A 21,182-nucleotide genomic window follows, 5' to 3' on the forward strand; every position below is an offset into this window, starting at 1 on the left:
GCACTATGCACTATGTTACATAAACCTGGTTGTTATATCCTAGCAAAACGAGCACTCATTAACTGAACAATCTCATTAGCTATTATCATAACACCTAATCAGTAGCGCAGTCATTACAGATGACAACCCTTGCGGTGAAATAACTGGACTCGTATCTACAGCAGGGAAGATTTTAATGGGCCTTTCAAATGGATGGGACGAACTTTTCGGACTCCTACAAGGTGGCAAATTTTTACTTCGTTGAACTTGTCTTTTCCTCATACAGCTAATATCCAGCAATTACTGCTGTTTAAGATTATAGACATAGAATGAACGGCCTCGTATCTAAAACTGGGTTTCAAGGTACTTGTCAATAACAGACTATTGTGTGTCATAATGGAAAACCGATTGAATGGATGAACATAAAGAAACTAAATATCTTTTCAACCCAAAAATATATTAACCTCCAAATCATTTATATTAATAATTAACCTCTTTTTCTACTGCGTGTTAGGACCATCACACCGTAAATGGCCAAATTAATTTGCTTCTTATAAGCGTAATTTATGGTTAAAGTGCTGTGATTAATCCTCTCTCAATGATTTGCTATGTCTATCAGTGTGTTTGATCTCTGGTTGGCTTGTCCGTTTTAACGGAGATTAAAACCACCCGAGTTTTGGAGAAACTCGTATGAAACTGACAAACCTATCTTCAACTGAAAACTTTGCGAGCGTTCCTCGCGTTCTAGGTTGTTCTATAGGGCATTTCCAGTCCATCACCAACTATTGTACCAAAGCGCTCTTGCCAGTAGAAATTCATCCAGTGTTTCATAGGATGCGGCCAATACGATAATTATTGTTGAAATGAACTGTGCTGCATCTGATAACAAAAACATGTCATGAAGTTTTCACCAGACAGTAGGCTGTTTATCATTTTTATACTTTTATCTTGGTTTGATATAAATAACAGTCGAAAAAAAATTAAATCAGTTTTCCGGTGTGAAGAACTAAGTTTCCAAGAGCACCAATTGTAATTTTAGGAGTTAATTTTTTCTTATTGATATGGTTTTGTTTGGCTTTTAAAATTTTATTTGTCATGAAAATATTATTGTATATTTTCCCACAGTCTGAACATACAAACAGATAGCTGCATGGGGACGACTGTGCTCCGCTTGTGGAGCCATCTGTGAATGTTGACCTCGTCAGATCTCACAAAGCAGCCATAAATTATGTTTAAAACATTGCTTGACGAAATATGGTAGTAGTGATTAAAAGTTTATATAATCATATTTTGTCTCTTTTCATATCCTAATTCATCTCATTTGAATGAAAATAACCATGAAACAAAAACATATAAACTGATGATTCCTTTATTCAAATATGCAACAAATTATTTGGGAAATGCAAAATTCAGCACCTAGACCCACTCAGTCTAATGTTGTCAATGGCAATTACTGTATCGACGGGTCTGGTAACATACACCAAGAAGGCAATCTGAAAAATATAAATGAAGCACATGAGAAATTATTCAACAGTATAACCTCTGATGATAACATTGTGAACTATTTTATGATAATATACTGTCCCTTTTGCTTAAAAAAATAATATAAATATGCTTACCACAGTTTCATCGTCTGTTATGTCCACAACTGTGGAAACGTGCTGCCACTGAGGCGAAATCTGGGGCACATAAACGTTCTGTGCTGTTCTCGCATTGAACACTTGGAGGCCTGCGTATAAGTCATTCTCATAAACGTCAAATGACAGACATCCAGTTCTTGGCCATTGAGTACCATACGCTGGCATCTCTACTGCAGCATTTACACCTTTGCTGAGCTTGGCGGTTTCTACGAAGAGGCATCTAGCTGGAAAAATCAAAAGAATCCGTTTACATTTACTGTAATTGTAATCGATATTCAGTTCCTAATTATTGCGATTTTGTAAATTAACTGTTTGCACAAATAATTGCAAGCTTAGCATTTCAAGAAAAACTAGTTTTGTTTAAAAGTTTTTGCAATGTTTAACATACTTTCGTTCTTTTCTATTATCACAGAAGTTTAATAATGATTTCAGTATTCATATTTAAACTGAAAAAATATATTAATTTTAGATTCTATAAATTCTCCACCTAAGTCTAAAGAAAATTATTTTAATTTTTTTATTAACTATTTAAATTATTTTACATTTATCTTAAAAATAAATATATACGGAAGAAAACAACGAAAACTGTCAAACCAACTTACTTGATCTTCCACCGACAGTTACAGTTCCATATGAGAAATCGAATTTTCCATTAATGTTTTGCACGAAGCCACATCCGTCATTTTCAAAGTCACAAAAAAAGTCGGGCATTGGAGGTGGAGTCGGACGTGGGCGTCCTAAAATTAGAATATTAAAATTAGCAAATATGAAAGTTTTCCCAAACACAACGAATCATCATCTATGTCTTTGTTTACTTTTCAACAGTTTATGGGAGGATTAAATTAGAAAAAACACGAACCAATCAGGTGCTTCGAACTAGAAAAACCACTCATGAGTTTCTGTGTAGAGTTGGAATTGGTAAACTTTGTAAATGCTATTAAATAAAAGCAATTTTTGTTCTATTTTCAAATATACACCCTCTGACTAAAAAGAAACCGAACTTTTGATAGCAAATAAAACACAGGCCAATTATAATTATTCAAATCCTTTATTTCAATCGATATACTCTCCCTCAGCTAAGAATACAGCGTTTGGCACGGTCAATTAATTCTTTAAATGAGTTTTTTATATCGGTTTTTGAGATGCTGTTGAGGATCGTGATTACTGTCGCTTGAACGTTTTCAATGGTGTCGTATCGCTTTCCGGAGGAAGAAAAACAAGTCACAGGGTGTTAAATCAGGTGAATACGGCGAGTGATCCAACACACAAACTTGGTTTTGGTTCAAAAACTGTCTCACAATGTTCGAACAACGAGATGGCGGATTATCGTGTAAAAGTGACTGGCTGGCTGCATCACGATATTCATGCCGTACGCGAAGAATTCTCGCCATCAATCGCTTCAAAATAAAACTCACCATTGACCGTTTGGCCAGGAGGAACGACTTCTTTGTGGATAACGCCCTTGGAATCGTAGAAACAAATCAGCATTGTCTTTACTTTTGACTTCTCCAAGCGACTTTTTTTCGGATGACCCCTCTTCTGGTGGTCTCCACTCAGCACTCTGGCGTTTTGTTTCGGGCTCATGCTCAAAACATCCTGTTTCGTCACCAGTAATAACGAGCGGTTTTAATGAGGTCCTTGCAGTGTTCAATTCGATACATCGTTTGGTCGTCGGTCAACTTGTGGGGAACAAATCGCGAATTCAATTTACGAAGGGCCAAACTCTCGGTCAAAATGTTGTGCACAGTTGATTTTGGAATCCCCAATTCATCTTCAATCAATCTCACGGACTTGATCGGGTTTTATTTTGATGAAATCAATCACTTTTTGGATGTTAACTTCTCTCAGTCCAGGTTTTGGACGGCCCTGCTTTTCGTCGTCCTCAAGCGTCTCACGACCACTTTGAAATCATTTAAACCACTCGTAAACTTTAGTACGGGATAAGCATTCATCGCCGTATGCTTTTTGCAGCATTCGATTCGTTTCTGTAACACTTTTACTAAGTTTAACACAAAGTCAATCGCAGCTCTCTCTTGTTTGAAACTCATTTCCCGACCGTTCGTCAAAACACACTGTCACTCTTAGCACTATAACTCGGCTTCTAATGAAACAAATATCATAAACAGTCGACACAACACTAATGGAGGTTGCCGCTTTCGACAACAGAAAGACACAACAGGTGGCGCCACTAGTTTATTCCATTTTCGAACAATTCGGTTTCTTTTTGGACAGAGGGTGTATATTATATGGATGTAACCACGTGATCTCTTGCATGAAAGCAAATCTTTTGTTCGGCTTTATTTTCCTGCTGCGATTTATATAAAACTAAGTGAATATCATTGCAGCATTATAGTATTTCTCACAGAGTGAAAAAGACCGCTATTAAAAAATGTGTTTTTTAATAATTGTCTTGTATTTATAAGAAAGGTTACGTTTTCATGTGACTCCCACCCAGTAAAGTTTGTTGGTGGAAAAGGGATACGTTAACTAATCAGTCAAGCAGGGCGAATATATTAAGATATTAGTAAAAGCATACTTAAAAATTACGATTATTTAAGAAACAAAAATCCATGATAAGAAGATAATCTATTTTGTCATTTCCAAAACCGATACTTTTAATTTAATTTAAAAAAAGAAAAAGAAAAAGAAACGTTCGGTTGACCTGTGCCTTTCCATTAAGATACCTTTTAAATCACAAATTTACACCAACGAAGCCACGAAATCAGTCGAAATCACTCGAGGGAAGACAAGAATTAAAGAACTAATCCCAAATCTCTCTCGATAATCAGGCCTGAGTATTCTTCTGAAAATGGCATTTGCATTTTCTAGGTGGCCTAATGAAAGAAATACTAAGTTCGATTTTAGTCGCTGACAAGAGGGACTTTACTAACCCTTTCTTCGACCATTTCCCGATTTAGTTGCCTTTGACACGGGCAAAGATTCAGTTTTTCTCCAGGAAATGCAAACTTTTCATAACCTAACAAAATTGATCCCAGAAGTCACTGTTTCAGATATTAGCATACAGTCTTAGAGTTATGGTTCACGAGATAGCGGAAATTATCCGTCTTACTCTCCTCCCTGGATGCCAATTAAAATCACTGATATTCTTGCTCCAGCTTTAGTGATTGGCTAAGATTTGAGATGGCCACCCACTAGGCTCCAAAGTGAGGTACAAAAGGCCTTGCCTACTAAAATTGACGAATAAAAAGTGTTAATGAATTAGTAGATTGCCATCGCTTTCTCTCTCTTATGCTACGTTAAGCTTATAGTGATGGATTTCTTTTTTTTCTTAATGTATAAATTACTCGAAGATTCATAAAAACGTAATACAAATCAATCATCGTCATAATTCATCATCATCGAATTCCTGACATGTATCCCAAGGATTGTACAGGATAGTACACCCCTTGGGGTATGATAGTACTACATGAAAAATTAACATCCTTACTAACTTCCTATGTCCAATTTTCCTCCAAATCAATCTATTAGCTGTCAAGACGCCCACCTATATCTTGGTCTTCCTTTGGGTCCTTTTCCTGCCAACCTGGCAGAGAACCCTTGTTTTGCTATTCTTTCCTTCCCCATTCTGTTTAAGTGACCATACCACCTGAGATTAGCTCTGCTAACGCATTCCTGGATGCTGACAGTCAAGTTCTTTCTAACGTCATCCTTTTTAATATGATAATGCCATTGATGCCATCTGTTAACACCTCTAATCTTTCTCAGAACTCTAATATCAGCGGTTTCTAGTCTATGGTCAAGTGTTTTACTACTGACCCAGCTCTCAGATCCATAAGTTAAAACTGGTTTGAACACTGTCTTGTATACAGCTAATTTAGTGTTCCGACTAATTTCTCTCTTATTCCATATGAATTTTTCAATTTACTTCCTGCCATACCAGCTTTGCTGATGCTGTTGTCTATTTCAATATTTAATTTACAATCTTCACCAAAAATCGTGCTTAAGTAGCTGAAATGTTTTACTTGTTCTATAGGTTCTCCATTCACAATGCAGAAACATTGATATTTTCGAATGTTTCTGCCTATTTTCATTGTCTTTGTCTGTTTAATGATGACCTTCATACCATATCTATTAGAACAGTTATTCACTTTAGTTAGAAAATCTTGCAGACTTGTAACCGATTAATTTAGAAGTATAACATCATCCGCATAAAGCAAAGAGCTGAGATGAACATCTCCAATTTTGCTAACAGGTTTAATACCACTTTCCTTCATAATGTGCTTCATATAGATAATGTACATCCTTGTCTGACACCAGATTAAACATTAAACCATCTTCTATACTGCCTTCAATTCTAACTGCTGACTTACAACTGAAATAAAGACTAAGCATTGCTTGATATAATGCACCACTTACATCATAAAACGCTAGCGTTTTGAATAGTTTCTCGCTTGGCACCTTGTCATATGCTTTTTACAGATCTACAAAACTCAAATATAGATCTTTGTTATATTCCCATGATTTCTCATCTATTTGTCATAAAGTGATCCTGACAGCCTCTATTTGGCCTGAATCCAGCTTGTTCTTCCCCAAGCTTTCCTTCCAGAATCCTTCTCAATCGTTTCTGAACTATACTGACATAGATCTTGCCAGGAACACTCAGTAGGGAAATACCTCTGTAATTCTCACCTTCAGTTTTATTTCCCTTTTTATATATGGGTACTATGAGAACTCTACTCCAATCATCTGGAATTCGCCCCACTGTCCCGGCCTTTTGAACTATGCAGTGCAGCCACTGAGGACTTTTCTATCTCCATACTTGAGCATTTCTGGTCGAATATCATCAATCCTGCTGCCTTTCCACATTTCAGGGCTTTTGATAGCTTTTTTCTACTTCAAGTATGGATATGTATTCCTTGACTGCATGCCTGGTAGGTGTTTTTTTATCACTGTGCTGTCATCACTGCTAGTTTCATTTAGCATTTTTTCGAAGTAATTACTCCATACTTCAAGGATATCTTTTTTCTCCTGTTTTCATGTGACTTTTATCATCTCTAATTCCTTTTACAGCACTCTTTCCTCCATTTCTGAGCTTCTTCAACAACCTCCAGAATATCTTACCACTTTCATGATATTTATTTTCGAAAAGTTTTAAAGATGTATACCGTGAGCAGATATATCGATACAAAATTAATAACGGCAAACTCACGTACAAAGATTATTTAATAGTATAATTTTCGCCTGTGTGTCACAGGCATCTTCAGTACATTTTAAGCTCAAATTAAACAATAACTGACAATTCCAAAAAGCGCCACCCTAAGTAGCTGGTGTAAGATAACTAAAAAGGTCAATAAAATTTTTTAACAAAAAAAAAACTGTATACAATAAAAAGTTTAGGAAAAAAATGTTTAGCTGATTTATAAAGTACTATCTCCCATAAAGGGGATAGACGTAAGCCGTCGGATCTGTTTAAGTTAGGAGAATGAAGTAGAGTTTCACATGTTTCTTTATAAAGGCGTTCCATGAGGAATCGACTTTTGTGAAGGACTCCTGTCTTTCTCCAATGAACTCTATGTCTAGTGAAGATGGCATGTTCTGCAAGTGCAGACTTTTCAGGTTTAAAGTATTCAATATAAGATTGGTGTTCGTCTAGCCGAATAGAGGCAGAACTTCCTGTTTGTCCGAAATAAGATAATCCACAAGAGCACGGAATCTGGTAGACACCTGGATAATTAAGATGTTGAAGTGTGTCTTTAGGAGAAGTGAGAAAGGTGGAGATTTTTCTAAACGGTCGAAAGGCAACAAAAATATCAGTGGTTTTAAAATTTCAGATATCATGTTCTGAAGACTTGCAGAACATGCCATCTTCACTAGACATAGAGTTAATTGGAGAAAGACAAGAGTCCTTCACAAAAGTCGGTTCCTCATGAAACGCCTTTATAAAGAAACATGTGAAACTTTACTTTATTCTCCTAACTTAAACAGATCCGACGGCTTACGTCTATCCCCTTTATGGGGGATAGCACTTTACAAATCAGCTAATCTTTCCTAACTTTTTATTGTATATATTTTGTTTTTTGTTAGGAAATTTTATTGATCTCTTTGGTTATCTTACATTTGCTACTTAGGTGGCGCTTTTTGGAATTGTCAGTTATTGTTTAATTTGAGCTTAAAATGTACTGAAGAAGCCTTAACTATTAAATAATTTTAATAGTTAAGTAATAGAATAGAAACATATACTATTATGTTAAGTAATAATAGTAATAGAAACTTATACTATTAAATAATCTTTGTACGTGAGTTTGCCGTTATTAATTTTGTATTTATTTTCTATGTTCTTACCAAAGTCCTCCCATGACTTTTGTTTAGCTAGTTTTACACACTGTTTAGCTTTCTAACATTCGTCTCTGTATTCTCTAAGAACACAAGCTGACTTATTTGACAGGAACTTTTGATATGCTTTCTATTTTTCCTTCACTGCCTCTTTAACTTCCTGTGTCCACCAGGGAGTTCTGATTTTTTTATCCTTGCACACAACCTCACCACATGCCTCTCTGGCTGAATCAATCAGGGTTTTCTTCAGAGTTTGCCACTGAATCTCCAAAGTTTGATTCCTGTTCTCAAACTCTTTCATTTTTTCTTCAATAATCTTTGTGTATTTTAGTCTACAGTTCACATCTGAGAGCTGCTCAACTTTTATTCGCTTTAAAACTTTCTTACATGTTCTTCTTTTCAATATGAAATTCAATTTTATCCTGCTCAAGACTAAATGGTGATCACTTCCAATTTCAAATACTGTTTCAAATCTTTAATAATAGTGACTTCAAAATTCAAGTTATATATGTGATAACTATAACGCTGAACCAACGTATTCCCCCTATTGGAGGTTTCAGTAATCCGCGGTGAACTTCGGTCGAAAATATTAAATGTAAAATTCCAGAAATAAACAGTTTATAATTAGTAGGCAAAGTGGATATTAGATCCAACATGATTTCAAAGTCGAATGTTTGTAGAAACTATGAAAGTTTCGTAAGTTGACCTAAGAGCTTTACGAGAATACAATCCTCGGTATCCCCCATGTTGCCCTAGCTTGCACTATTTGACTTAAGTAGCTAAGGCAACTCGGGGATGCTGAGAATTGTATTATCTTAAGCTCTCAGGTCAACTTACGAACTATCCTAGTCACTACAAACATTCGTCTTTGAAATAATGTCGGATCTTTAATATCCACTTTGCTGATGTAATCTTACATCGCCGAAATGAAGCCGTATGGCTCTTTCTTTGAGTAACAGACAATTCGTTAGTTTTAAATTGTGTGCCATTCTGAGTAGTTCTCTGTTATCAGATCGACTGTCACAGTATCGCAGTGCTTGGATTCAAGTAGCTCTTATTTTACTTAATCATAACCCCAAAGCGCGAGAGTAGCTGGCGATTCGGATCTGCCAAAGAAGAGGTGTAAAGTGCTTCCATTTAGGTGAAAAAGGTGAAAGTCTTCGATTTCATAAAATAAGAAATAAAGAATAAAAAATAAAAAACGTATCCTGAGGTAGCTAAGCTTCCATTCACATTCAGATAACTATTATTGCAGTATGTTGTTATAATTGTTCTGTTTATTAAGAGATTAAAATAATAACTTACTGTGGCTAATTTATAAATTAAACTTTTTCATAAATATACGAAAAAACATAGGGTTCGGTTCTCTCCGCTGTTTCAGGTATCAGCGGGGTGTCATGGATCATATCTCGCGTGGATAAGGGGGGGAGGGGACTACTGTATATGAAATTACATCATCAAGACTACATAATATCAGCATCATTCAAAAATCACATCACAGATACTCAATGTTCTTGAACATAATTCACTTTTTTTTACTTACTTTTAGAATGTTAATGAATTCGTCTATGTAGTATGTTTTCTTGATTGTTAATTTTTTTCGTTATTTCTTTCAGCCGGACACGCAATGCAGTATTTCAGTGGATGAATAACAAAGAGTCTATGGCTTCGCATTAAAATTCGTGAAACGATGGAAACAAATCATAGTATCGCATCCATCTCAAACCCACAAATAAAACTATAAAACTTTTGTTTTAATTTGCTTGTTTGAGTACACACACACACACACACCATTATATATCGAAGTATAAAAAGTTAACGCTCTGACACACTCCATTGTTCATTATCTTCATTATTCTAAACTTACCATCACACTGATATAGTCTGTTGACTCGCTCAATATCACTCGGGCTAAGTCCTGGTTTATCCCAAACAGGAATTAGGCGTTGACCATTCTTGGCATCCATGGTGTGCAAACGATTGTCTTTGGAAAATGCGGTATTGTCGTACAACATGACGGAATCGTAGTCAAAAGGCGTGATGAGAAGGTTATTCCAAGCATCTCTTTTATCGAAGTTATGTGTTTGATCTAGGGAAAAAAAGATAAACGAATCGTTACTATTAAAGCAACATTTTTAAAATCATGTATTGAAAGCAGAGTATTCCTTCTCTGTTTATATATATATATATATAATATATATTTTTTTTTGAGTTATATAAAATATATAAAAAACACTATAAGCAACATTGTATCACTATAAAAACGACTATTATAAAATTCAGTCAGCTTTGAACTGTAGCTACAGTCCGTGTTGGAATTCTATTGTTGGGCATCTGCGTGCGTCTGACTTCACGAGTGTGCCAATATCGGATTGCAGAGCTGAAAGAATCCGGTAGATTATAACTAAGGTTATTATTTATGTGGTGAGGGTTCATAGCAATTTCCTTAGATTCGACTATGCGGCGTTCTACCTCGTCACGGCATATATGAAGGTTTGAAGTTGTTGTCCAGTTTATCTCATGTTGACGGCCTTCATCATTTGTGTTTACTGAAAACAGTACATGGCTTGACAGGGCACTTGCTCTAGTTCTTTTGTAGGCAATGTCCCTCTGGTGTTGTTCTAGACGTGGGAGGATGGATTTTTCAGTTTGGCCATAGTATTGCTTCCAGCAGTCGCACGTTATTTTGTACACTCCTGGGGATTTTGTACACTCCTAGATGGTTGTGAGCTTGTTTGTATTTGCTTAAAATCGATCTTAGTTTAGGAAGAGTAGAGAAACAGGTTTTTATGTTGAACTTTCGTAAAATTCTTCTTAGTTTCGTGGAGATCGAGCTGATGTAAGGTAAGGAGATATAACCTTTGGGGTTGTCTTGTGTTTGTTTCTGAGTTGGGAGTGAAATCCATTTTCTTCAACCTCCATTGTTAATTTGATGTCTTGTGGAAGTTGTTTAAATGATTGAAAAAAGACTGAAGGTTATCGGTGCCGTGTTCCCAGAGAAGAAATATGTCATCTACAAATCTCAGCCAAAAGAAACTTCACAAGTAATGGCTACTCGTCGAAAACTATTAATGGGCACATCTATACCGCCGCCATAAAAATAACTGAGAAACACAAGACAACAGCAAAGGGTTATATATATATATATATACACGCACTTTCTACCATTAACCGTACGTGTTTTGAGAATTATATGTTATTAATCACAAACCATCATATACTACGGACAGAAGACAAGCTGTATTGTTATTTATATAAATCTTATTTAGTAATGGGCGATCATTAAAAATTCTATGCAGCCGGAGTCTTGTTCTACACTTTCGTAATATCCATACCGCTAGATGGCGAGAAGAAAGATAATTATAGGTTCGAATTTGGTCGCCGATTATAGGAACCTTTTTCTAAGCTTTTCTTTAACCATCTCAGGAGAAGAAAGACATTTTGACCTTTGGCAATGGGAAATGGTGACCTCCCCGCCCAAGCTTCTATTTTAAAACCCAATGAGTTCCGTTACAGCTGCACAAACCGTTTTAGAAATGCCTGTTGACGCACTCTCGTAAGATTTCCCTATAAACTCACAAATTTTAGGATACAGTTCTTCTTACCTACAATATATTTGCTCAAGTTGTGAACTGTGTTTGAGTAGAACACTAAAATGTTCTTCTGCTGGTTATCCGACTGCATTGCCAAATTATAATATCTATCCAATCGTATAGAACAGTTTGCACTGAGATGGCTTCGTCTAAGTGATATTTCAGGGCTAAAAATATAAAATGACAGGTATTCACAAGTCATTGAGTAAGATGAAGATGTGTTCATCAATCTGACGCATATTCCGCCATCGTCGATTAGATTTTAATGAACACCTCTTTCTTTATCAACACTCGAAAAGTAGATTTTCTCTTTGACATAATCATATAATAATGGGAAAGAACTAGTTAAAGTGTCGTCAACTTAAATGTTGAAGCAAATAATGTTGAGAGATTTCATAGAGGAACATGACATTGATTACCAAATCTACTTCTTTCAACAAGACTGCGTTGTTTGTTTAATTACAGGTAAATGATCACTTATTGGTGAAAAGATTAATTCGTCATGGTTAATGTAATGTACGAAATTCAATGTGTAAGAGTAACTCACATAAGAGCTATATATAAGTACTGCATGCGTGAGTAACTTACTTGGCCACATATTATCCCAGTGAACTGTAAGAAAATTATCTCTGTCTGATCTGTTTTGTTCGTGATCGAATCCAATCGCATGTCCAAGTTCGTGACTCACAGTTTGTCTAAAGTAGCACCCATCAGTTAGTGACAAATCCTGCGCTCCTCCTTGCATTCCAAGTGAAGAGAAACATCTGAAAACAAGAAAACATTTACTTAGACGCCAACAGTGTCATTTCGTGCAGAAAGTAAAAAAGCATCACATTTTAGCCATTAAGGAAATTCTAACTTATTGCGTAATGAAAGGATAATACAAAAAAAGCACCGCATTATTAGTATTACCAGTAAAAAATACATACCCGTCTATAGGTTTTATTATGATGTAATTTTTGTCGTTTGCAGTTCTCCTCCGAAATCTAATGCACGTGTTGTCATGGTAATCTTTTATGCCTTCCATTATGACGCTTTCTTGTGCAGCTGAAATGATTTATTAATTATTATCAGTGCGAATTATTACTTATATTATTATCATCATTAGACACCTCCAGAGTCACTAAGAGTCAAGGACTCTTAGTGAAAAGCTGTAGATTACCCACTCCAGATGTCATTCCTTTTCTGAAGCTCATTCAAACTGGATAAGTTCACTACTTCAACAAGCTAATTGTTCCACTCAATTACTTCTCGGTGGAAAGAAAATCGAGTTTTCATCCCCATATTTCAAAAGAACACACAAACTTAACTTCTACGAATGTGGAAGTTAAGTTTGTGTGTTCATATATAAAACATCTTATATAAACTATCATATAAATATATCATATATAAACTATCATATAAACCATCTTTCTCCTGTTAACCAGTGTCTGCAGTCCACGTACTCTCAATATGTCCTCGTAATCTACATTCCGTATTCTCGACAACATCTTTTTTTTTTACTATTCTTCACACTTTCCACAGCTTCTTTATCCCTTCCAATCCCAGGAGTCCAAATATAGATAACAACAATTCCAGGTGTGATCGTATGAAGGTTTTGGATAGAGACAATACGACTTCCTTATTCTTACATGACAATGCCACAATAATCCCTCCAACATAATTGCTGTCGAATATCCAGAAACCAAAGTTGATAACTTTCACACTTACTAGCACTGAATTGACAGCCTTTGTTAATTGTCCACCCATCCAAGTCACCCAAATCATTCTTTAAGAGCTGTAGATCAGTAGCATCGCTGATTGCCCTGCCTATCTATGAGTCATCAGCAAACAACTGATCATCTCCTGTGATCTCATTTCCCAATATTGTTAACGTATACACAGTAGATTGAATAATAATTGTCCAAGTACTGGTTCCTGGAGTATACCACTGGTCACCTTAAATCTGTTACATTCACCTCTCCCATACCACTTTCTGATACCTATTCGACACTTATACAGATCGTTTCGTTTATATTCCAATCACATATTCTCCAGTTTAGGCAACAGCTTTTAATGTGGTATTCTATCAGATGCCTTAACAAAATCTAGATTTGTCACATTCCCTTTATCAAAACCTCAGCAGTAATATTATAAGACATGAAGAAATTGATAAAAATATGACCTCTCTTTAGTAAACCTGTGCTGTTCTTTACAAAGAATGGCTTGTCTGTCAACCCATTTCTGTATGCGACTTTTTACCAACTTCTCAAAAATTTTCACCACCACTCCAGATATACTGATGGGTCGGTAGTTAGACACATCGGTTTTTGCACCACCTTTGTAACACGGAATTGTCATACATTCTTTCCATATATGTAGGACCTTTCCTGAGTTTGCACTCAATAAATACAAACATGTTAAGGGCCAAGCCATTTCGGCAATTATTTTGGCATAAAGTCTGAGATCTCATCTGGTTCTGTTGCAAAATTCTTAGTTAATTGTTAATTGTTCAGGTTATGCAACAGCTCTAGAAACTCCATTTAATGCACCTCGATCTCCTCATCCAATTAGTAATAGCATTACAAACCATGTTATCTTTATTTAGTTGATATATCTTCTACCAGTAATAGCAAAAATTAAAAAATATAAACATAAATGGATGGAACACGTTCAAAGAATGAAAACAGAAAGATTACCAAAACAAGCCTTAAAGTACAAGCCGTTAGGAAAAAGAAAACCAGGACGTCCTCTTAAACGATTCAACGGAACAGGCCATGCAAGGCCTAAATCCTTGATATGCATGATGATGATATATCTTATATTATAATTATTATTATTAGGAATGAGTCTTCGTAACTCAGTCGATATAGACGAACCCTTTTAGTTGGAAAGACCTGGGTTCGATGCCTGTCCAAGACGTGAGGTCACTTTCGACCAAAGGCGAGTCAGCCGGTCTCATACGAATGTAGAGGGTTTTATCACAAGGAAACTCGGGTTCTTCGCCTATCAGAACATGCAAACAGGGCTCAGTGTGTTCACGGCTCGGTTGGCATGTTCTTAGGGACCACAATCATAACATACATATTCAATCCTTTATTAGAAGGGCTCCACTCACCCTTTAGGACGGGGATGAAGGGAGAGAATCCAGTACGAAATAAATAAATCAGGAATGCCTTTGAGTGGTAAATGACTTTCATCATTATCGATTCTCTTGGATCTATGCAGGAGTTGACAGAATGTGATACTATTCTATTTCGAATTTCTATCGTCTTCACCGTCGGCCATTCACAGAATGCATAGTTCAATAATATTAATGATTTTAATTGGCATCCTGGATCGTTTTATTTTTTACTTTTAGAAATTGGATGTGGTTTTATTATATTCATTATACTATCATGAACAGTCAGTACGATAGACTCACTTTCCTAGAAACCGCATAAATAAATATGTTTAAGAATTCTAAATTTTAAATTCAAATAAATGAAATGTCACAATTAGATTTAGCTCCGATTTTTGAAATTCATGTGAATATATTCATGATTTTGTTCCCGTGAACTGAAATGTGGTTTCCCAATTAGGAAGGCAGTCTGTGTTGCAACCAGATAACATCAAGGTATTTTAATCTCTTACGAAACCTATATTTTCCATTGAAAAAACATTAGTCCCATTGAAAATACAGAAAGTGTTTTTAGATAATTAGAATTATTGAATGAAAGTAAAATAAATTAATGAATAAATAAACCCACAAGATTGGAAATTAAAGCATGGCTTTGGTGCGAATTCATTCTTCAATATTTCTCTGTATAGAATGTTCAATGCACTTTTACTCATAACTTCGAATGCCTAAGGAGGTACTCAAGAGTATTGTAAAAGGAGAAGGCTACATTTTGAAGAGCCATGATATATTTGAGACACTGTATTTTCTCCCATTAAATTTTAGGTTTTAGAAATTGGATGTGCTTAATTATATTCATTATACTATGATGAACATTCAGTACGATAGACTCACTTTCCTAGAAATCGCATCAACTGCTGTAACCATGATTTTGATAATTAAATTTGAATGCCTATTTGAAACAGTATAATAATACGATAACGGCAATATTTGTTTTTAATTTTAAAATGTTTTTATTTTTTATTAATATTTGGCTCTTTTTAGTAAAAGATGTTATATTATTAGGAAATGACAACAAACTTGACAAATTTGCAAATATTTCAAAATGGAGTGGACGTGATGTTTTCACTGGAAAAACAGATACCGCTATCAAAATTTAGTTCAACTACTCAGTTTTACTAACAATCGAAGCACAAAATTCACTTTTTGCTGTTTATTACTTCGAGGGTCCTCCCTTGTCTTTATTACAGCTTGTCAATTCATGGTCCATACCCTTATAATGGCTTCTTGGAGCTCCAGAAGTGTTTTCGGTTTCTTCTTGTGTATTTCAATCTCCATTTGGTACACAAATTCTCAATGGGATTGCGATCTGGGCGGTTTCCTGAGCACGGTAATCTCTGAATCGAGTGTTCATTAAGCCATTTATTAATCTCCAACAAACATTTAAGAATTTTTTATCTGTCCGTCTTCGGATTGCCTGTCTGTCGTCGACGCCCTGCAGGTTAAACTTTAACTGGTCAGAAATAATTACTGTTTTCCACTGATCACGGGTCCATTTGACATGCTCTTTGCACCAATTTAACCGATCCCATCTCTTTTTTTTTTTTTTTTTTTTGTTAACAAGGGCTTCTTTCAATGGTGCCCGGCTATCCGTTCCTGTCGGATGAGTCTTCTCTTGACAGTTGCAGAGCTTGCCGCAACTCCCGTTTGTTCTTCTCAGTCCTCTCAGTACGACGCACGGCGATTTTTGAGACAGAGCCGCTTTAGCACTCGGCCGTGGCATAGTGTAGACAGTGGCTTTCTTTCTTTCTCCTTCTTCCATTAAACAGATCCGATTTCCTTCATTTTCGACAGCAGCTGCCACAGTACATAACTTTAGGACATCCTTTCAGAGAGAGAAGGCTATTCCTCTCGTGAGAAATTGTGCGACGCAATAGCAGTAACTATTACATTACATTTCTGTGTAATGTAATAGTTTTCAGTAACTATTAATAATTTTAATAGTTACTGCTATCCCGTGGGAACGATAGATGATGCAATATAACGAAATATCCAATGATAAACCAGTGAAATTGACTATTTAACTACTAAATTCAATATTTATGTAAGTTGATGCGTTTTCTATGAACATGAGTGTATCTCTTCCAAGAGTCTGATTAATCTGCTGTCTGATTTACGTGATGAGAGTTCACAGAAGACGTGGTATGTGCAATACCAGAAACCTGACCCAATAGACAATAGAGTTAATTTTTCTGATGTCATTTTTATGTTACCTATTTTAATATTTATTTTCATGTGTTTACAATTTTAATTTCACGTGTTAAAAGTTTCATGTTCTTGTGAATTCTACCATGTTCAGTCACCCACTTAATGTTTTTACATAATAATGTACTAAGTGAGGACATCTAGCGTAGTCTTTAATAATGTAAATACACTTACCCAGTGAAGGATCAATCACATAAGGAACTTCATTATTCGGCCAGTACTTAAAAGGGTTCACAATAGCATTTCTATCCTGTAAATGTAGTTTGATTTCATTAGATAGCATTCGTTTAACTTCCTTAGGTAAAACTGCGACGCTTATGTTGTGTGTTGATTATTTCTTGGATAGATATAAATAAATAAATGCATATATTACTTTGATAAATAAAAACTATATAAAAATAATAATTATTTATTTGTTTATTCGAAGTTTATTTCCTCTTAACATTACGTAAAATAAACTAAATGTTCATTTTCCCTACATGAATACTCACATGTGGATCAATTCCTGCGATGTCGCCTTGAAACAAGTCTGAAAAAATTAATAATAAATAATATTTAATGATTTACATTAGGACCGGAGGATTATTGGTTTTGCTTGATTATCTGCAACTGTTAATCATATAAGCAGTACAATTATGGAAACAGCTGAGAAGTTAACGTTTACGTACTTCGAAAACTACAATTACTACATAATTGTTACTTATGGATTTCACACTGACACGCTTTAAGACTTTACACAAGAACCTCGATTCTTGTGTAAAAATCATATCATACCGCCGATAATGATAATATTATCATAATCGGTGATATAAGTATTGATTTGCTAAGTGACTGCCGTCGTTATCTCGATTAAATTGATTTATTGGCCATGTTTGGCTTTGGGAAATATGGATATGTTTTTCCAAACAGGGATTTTAATAGCTGTGCATCATGTCTGGATCATGCTTTTGTAAGAACACAAAGTATACAAATAAAGTCCAGTTGTATAATTTGCAACAGTAGTGTTAAAACATCCAATCACAGAGCACGTTCCGATAGACGTTAAAATCCATCTACACACACACACACACACAAAGAGATGCCACCGTCCAGTATCCTAGAATAAACTATAGCTAGAACATAGCTATATACTAAAACATAAATTAAGTACTGTGTCCTGGTAGTAGATAAAATGTGAAGCCAATATTGCTTACTGCAAATTCATTAACATTTAAATATTAAAATAGAACACGTAACTATCATACTCCAAAGAAACAGGCGCAAACACTAACAAATCCATGGATAACACAAGACATAAAACAATGTGTATAAAACTCAGAGATGAGATGTATAAAAAGCACAAAACATATGCTAACAATGAACACTACAAGAACTGCTTCAGACTATTATAGGAACCAAGTAAACTATAAACTGGAAGAAGAAAAAAAAAACGAGTATTACTGTAATGAATTTTTGAAATGTGAAGGTAGTGCCAAAAACAATGGAACTTCGTAAATAATATACTTGGCAAAAATATCAGCGAACCAACACTTTCAAGGCTTAGTAATGCTAACAGCAATCATACAGATTTAAACAGTGAAAGAACTTTAGCAGACAAATTTAATAATTATTTCGTAGTCGCAGTGAGGAAACTTGTAAAGAGTCCTAACACTCCATCAGTAAATTGAACTTTTGAAAGAAATGAGAGATCCATGACGAGAATGAAATCAAAAATATTCTAAAGAGACTTAAACATTCTTCTTCTCCTGGACCACAATGGAATCAGTGTCAGTGTTGTGTGGGAGTGCTAAAAATATTTTGATATCTTCTTTAGTGGCCATCTTCATTTTATGACTGGAGAGTTTCCAACAGCATTGAAGAAAGATGTGGTAATACCAGTTCAAAAAAAAAAAAAAAATGAAAAACGGATCTTAAAAATTACAGGCCAATCTCCCTACTCCAGTTTTCTCCAACATATTACAGAAATGAGTAAGAAAAACCGCGGCGAACTATTTTCTTTTGCTTCTAAAGTTAAAAAGGAAAAAAGTAGTAATTAACATATAAATTTTAGTTACTACTCATTTAATTACTACTCATTGCAAGAATCTCTTTATTTAAACAGAAATACGTAGAAGATATGGGGGGATGACAATAATGACGCTGCAAAAATTAGTAATGGAGAAAATAAAAACCAACGACTAGTGTTCATGTAAAGGAGAACCGCCTAACTTTAAATAAACAGGAAATATTTGGCAAACCAAACAGACTTATTAGCTCGTCTCCTTTTAACATGAGGTAAAACAGCAACACATTCCAAGTTTAAAGAAATTATGGAAGAATAATGAATGGATTTACTTACTGGGGTTTTCCATTGCTTCGTGCATTTTGGCCACTGAAAAAAAGTAAACGAATAAAAATAAATAATCATAATATATAAGTACGAATATCTACCGATAATTATTATTGTTATCACGTACAGATTTACTTTCACTAATACATTAATTATGTAATTTTAATCCCATTATTAAATTAAAATTTTTGGAATCATCACGGGAGACATTTATTTCTAAAATTTCCAAATTAATTCAGTTAACATATTAATGAACTGTGGTAGCTTTCTGAAAGATTAATCCAATCAGCATATAAACATTTGACAAACATTTCACCTGAGCATGCCGAACATTTCCTTGCATTTTGATACTTTACTTGATATGTGTGTTTTTCTATAGATAAATTGAAAGTGTAATTAACCATTAATATAGTTAAATGGATTGATTCGATTATTTTATAGCAAACATAAAATTTTATTGTAAAATGATGTAAAAAATGCAAATTTGCAATAATAATATTGACTACAAACAATTAGAAACTCTCAAAAACTTAGGTTTTTCAACTCGTTTATATGAATTCAAATACGATGTAAATGGGGTCAGAACATTATGTGACCATCTTCGGTACTATTCCGTAACACTTGGGTAGCAAATATCGCCCGAAAATTACGACTGTGGTATGAAAAGTTCTCAGCCTCGTCCATAGATGGCAACACTTAGTTGGTACCTCTGTCCTAAGCATCCAAATAAAATTGCAAGTTATTCTATCAAGTAATTTGTTTTATACAGCTGTCTGAAGCAAAACTGTTGTGTGTATCCCTTGAAATGAATAAATCTGAGTATCGTGTGGTTATAAAATTCTTTGTACAAGAAGGTTTAACAAAAACAGAAATTCATTCGCAGTTCATAAAAGTTTATGGGCACTCTTCGCCTTCGTTTTCGACAATTAATAAATGGGGGTGCTGAGTTTAAACGTGGCTATAATAGCCTCGATAATAATCTACGTGAAGGACTTGGGTGGTCTTCATGATGATCCACGTCCAAAAAAGTGTAACAACATCAGAAATCATTGATCAAGTGCAGAATATAATATTGGATGACCGGCGAGTCAAAGTGCTTGAAATTGCTGAGACTATAGGCATTTCAAAAGAACGAGTAGGATATATTTTGGATGAAGAATTGCATATGAAAAAGCTTTGCGCAAGATGGGTGCCGCGCTTGCTCACAGCAGATCAAAATTGCCCTCATATGAAAATCTCTGAACAGCGCTTGGAGCGTTTTAACAAGAATAAATCTGATTTTGTGCGTCGATTTGCTACTATGGAAGAGACTGTGATTCATCGTTACACACAAGAATCCAAACAGCAGTCAAAACAGTGGATAGAAGCTGGTTGTTCAGTGCCAAAGAAGACAAAGTCGGTTCCATCAGAAGGAAAGGTCATGACATCGGTGTATGAGATGCTAAAGGCATTTTTTTTATTAATTATCTTGTAAAGGATAAAACAATGATAGGGAAATGTTATTCCGATCTTTTAACCAAACTAGACTTCTCACTTTTCTCACGCCAGAAAAGATCCAGTTTGCAGAAGAATAACATCATCTTTCATCAGGAAAATGCACCCGCCCACAAAAGTGTTTTGGCAAGGGAAAAATTAAGGGATCTGAACTATGAATTGTTGGAACTATTCTCCAGATTTGGCTCCCTCTGACTTCTATCTCCTCCTAAAACTCTACCTCGCTGGTCAGCGTTTTTTTTTTTTTCGAATCAAGAGGTGATTGCAGCTGTAGAGGGGTATTTTGCAGATCTTACTGAGAACCACTACAGGGACGGGACAATAGCGCTGGAGCATCGCTGGAATAAATGTATTAGTTTTAGGGGAGATTATGTTGAAAAATAAAAATAATTTTGAAATTATAAATTCGTTTTTCATTGTTAGGCCGAGAACGTTTCCGACCACCCTCGTACAAAAGTTCCTAAAAACACTATAAGGGAAGAAAAGACATT

The 21,182-nt window shown here is 35.1% G+C and overlaps 1 protein-coding gene across 1 annotated transcript; it reads right to left on the bottom strand.

Moving 5' to 3' along the window:
• Nucleotides 1-1,332: 1,332 nt before the first annotated feature.
• LOC150092137 (astacin-like metalloprotease toxin 1) lies at nucleotides 1,333-17,391 on the bottom strand. Its single transcript, XM_090415275.1, has 8 exons — nucleotides 17,360-17,391; nucleotides 17,043-17,118; nucleotides 12,436-12,553; nucleotides 12,095-12,270; nucleotides 9,781-10,002; nucleotides 2,222-2,356; nucleotides 1,599-1,843; nucleotides 1,333-1,472 (listed from the first exon to the last, which is right to left on the bottom strand). The coding sequence occupies exons 3-8, from the start codon at nucleotides 12,531-12,533 to the stop codon at nucleotides 1,389-1,391; spliced, it is 960 nt and encodes a 319-aa protein (XP_090271401.1). The 5' UTR covers nucleotides 12,534-12,553; nucleotides 17,043-17,118; nucleotides 17,360-17,391; the 3' UTR covers nucleotides 1,333-1,388.
• Nucleotides 17,392-21,182: the final 3,791 nt, after the last annotated feature.

Source organism: Typopeltis vanoorti, unplaced genomic scaffold (genome assembly GCF_054136105.1).
Source record: "Typopeltis vanoorti isolate ZY-2024b unplaced genomic scaffold, IOZ_Tvanoo_1.0 HiC_scaffold_450, whole genome shotgun sequence".
Taxonomy (NCBI): domain Eukaryota; kingdom Metazoa; phylum Arthropoda; class Arachnida; order Uropygi; family Thelyphonidae; genus Typopeltis; species Typopeltis vanoorti.

Excerpts from the sequence above, each read along its gene's own strand:
- LOC150092137 (XM_090415275.1), bottom strand. The coding sequence starts at position 12,533 with ATGGAAGGCATAAAAGATTACCATGACAACACGTGCATTAGATTTCGG. Across the intron at positions 10,003-12,094 it reads CTGGGATAATATGTGGCCAA|ATCAAACACATAACTTCGAT; the intron begins GTAAGTTACTCA and ends TTTTTTCCCTAG. Across the intron at positions 1,844-2,221 it reads AACTGTCGGTGGAAGATCAA|CTAGATGCCTCTTCGTAGAA; the intron begins GTAAGTTGGTTT and ends TGATTTTTCCAG.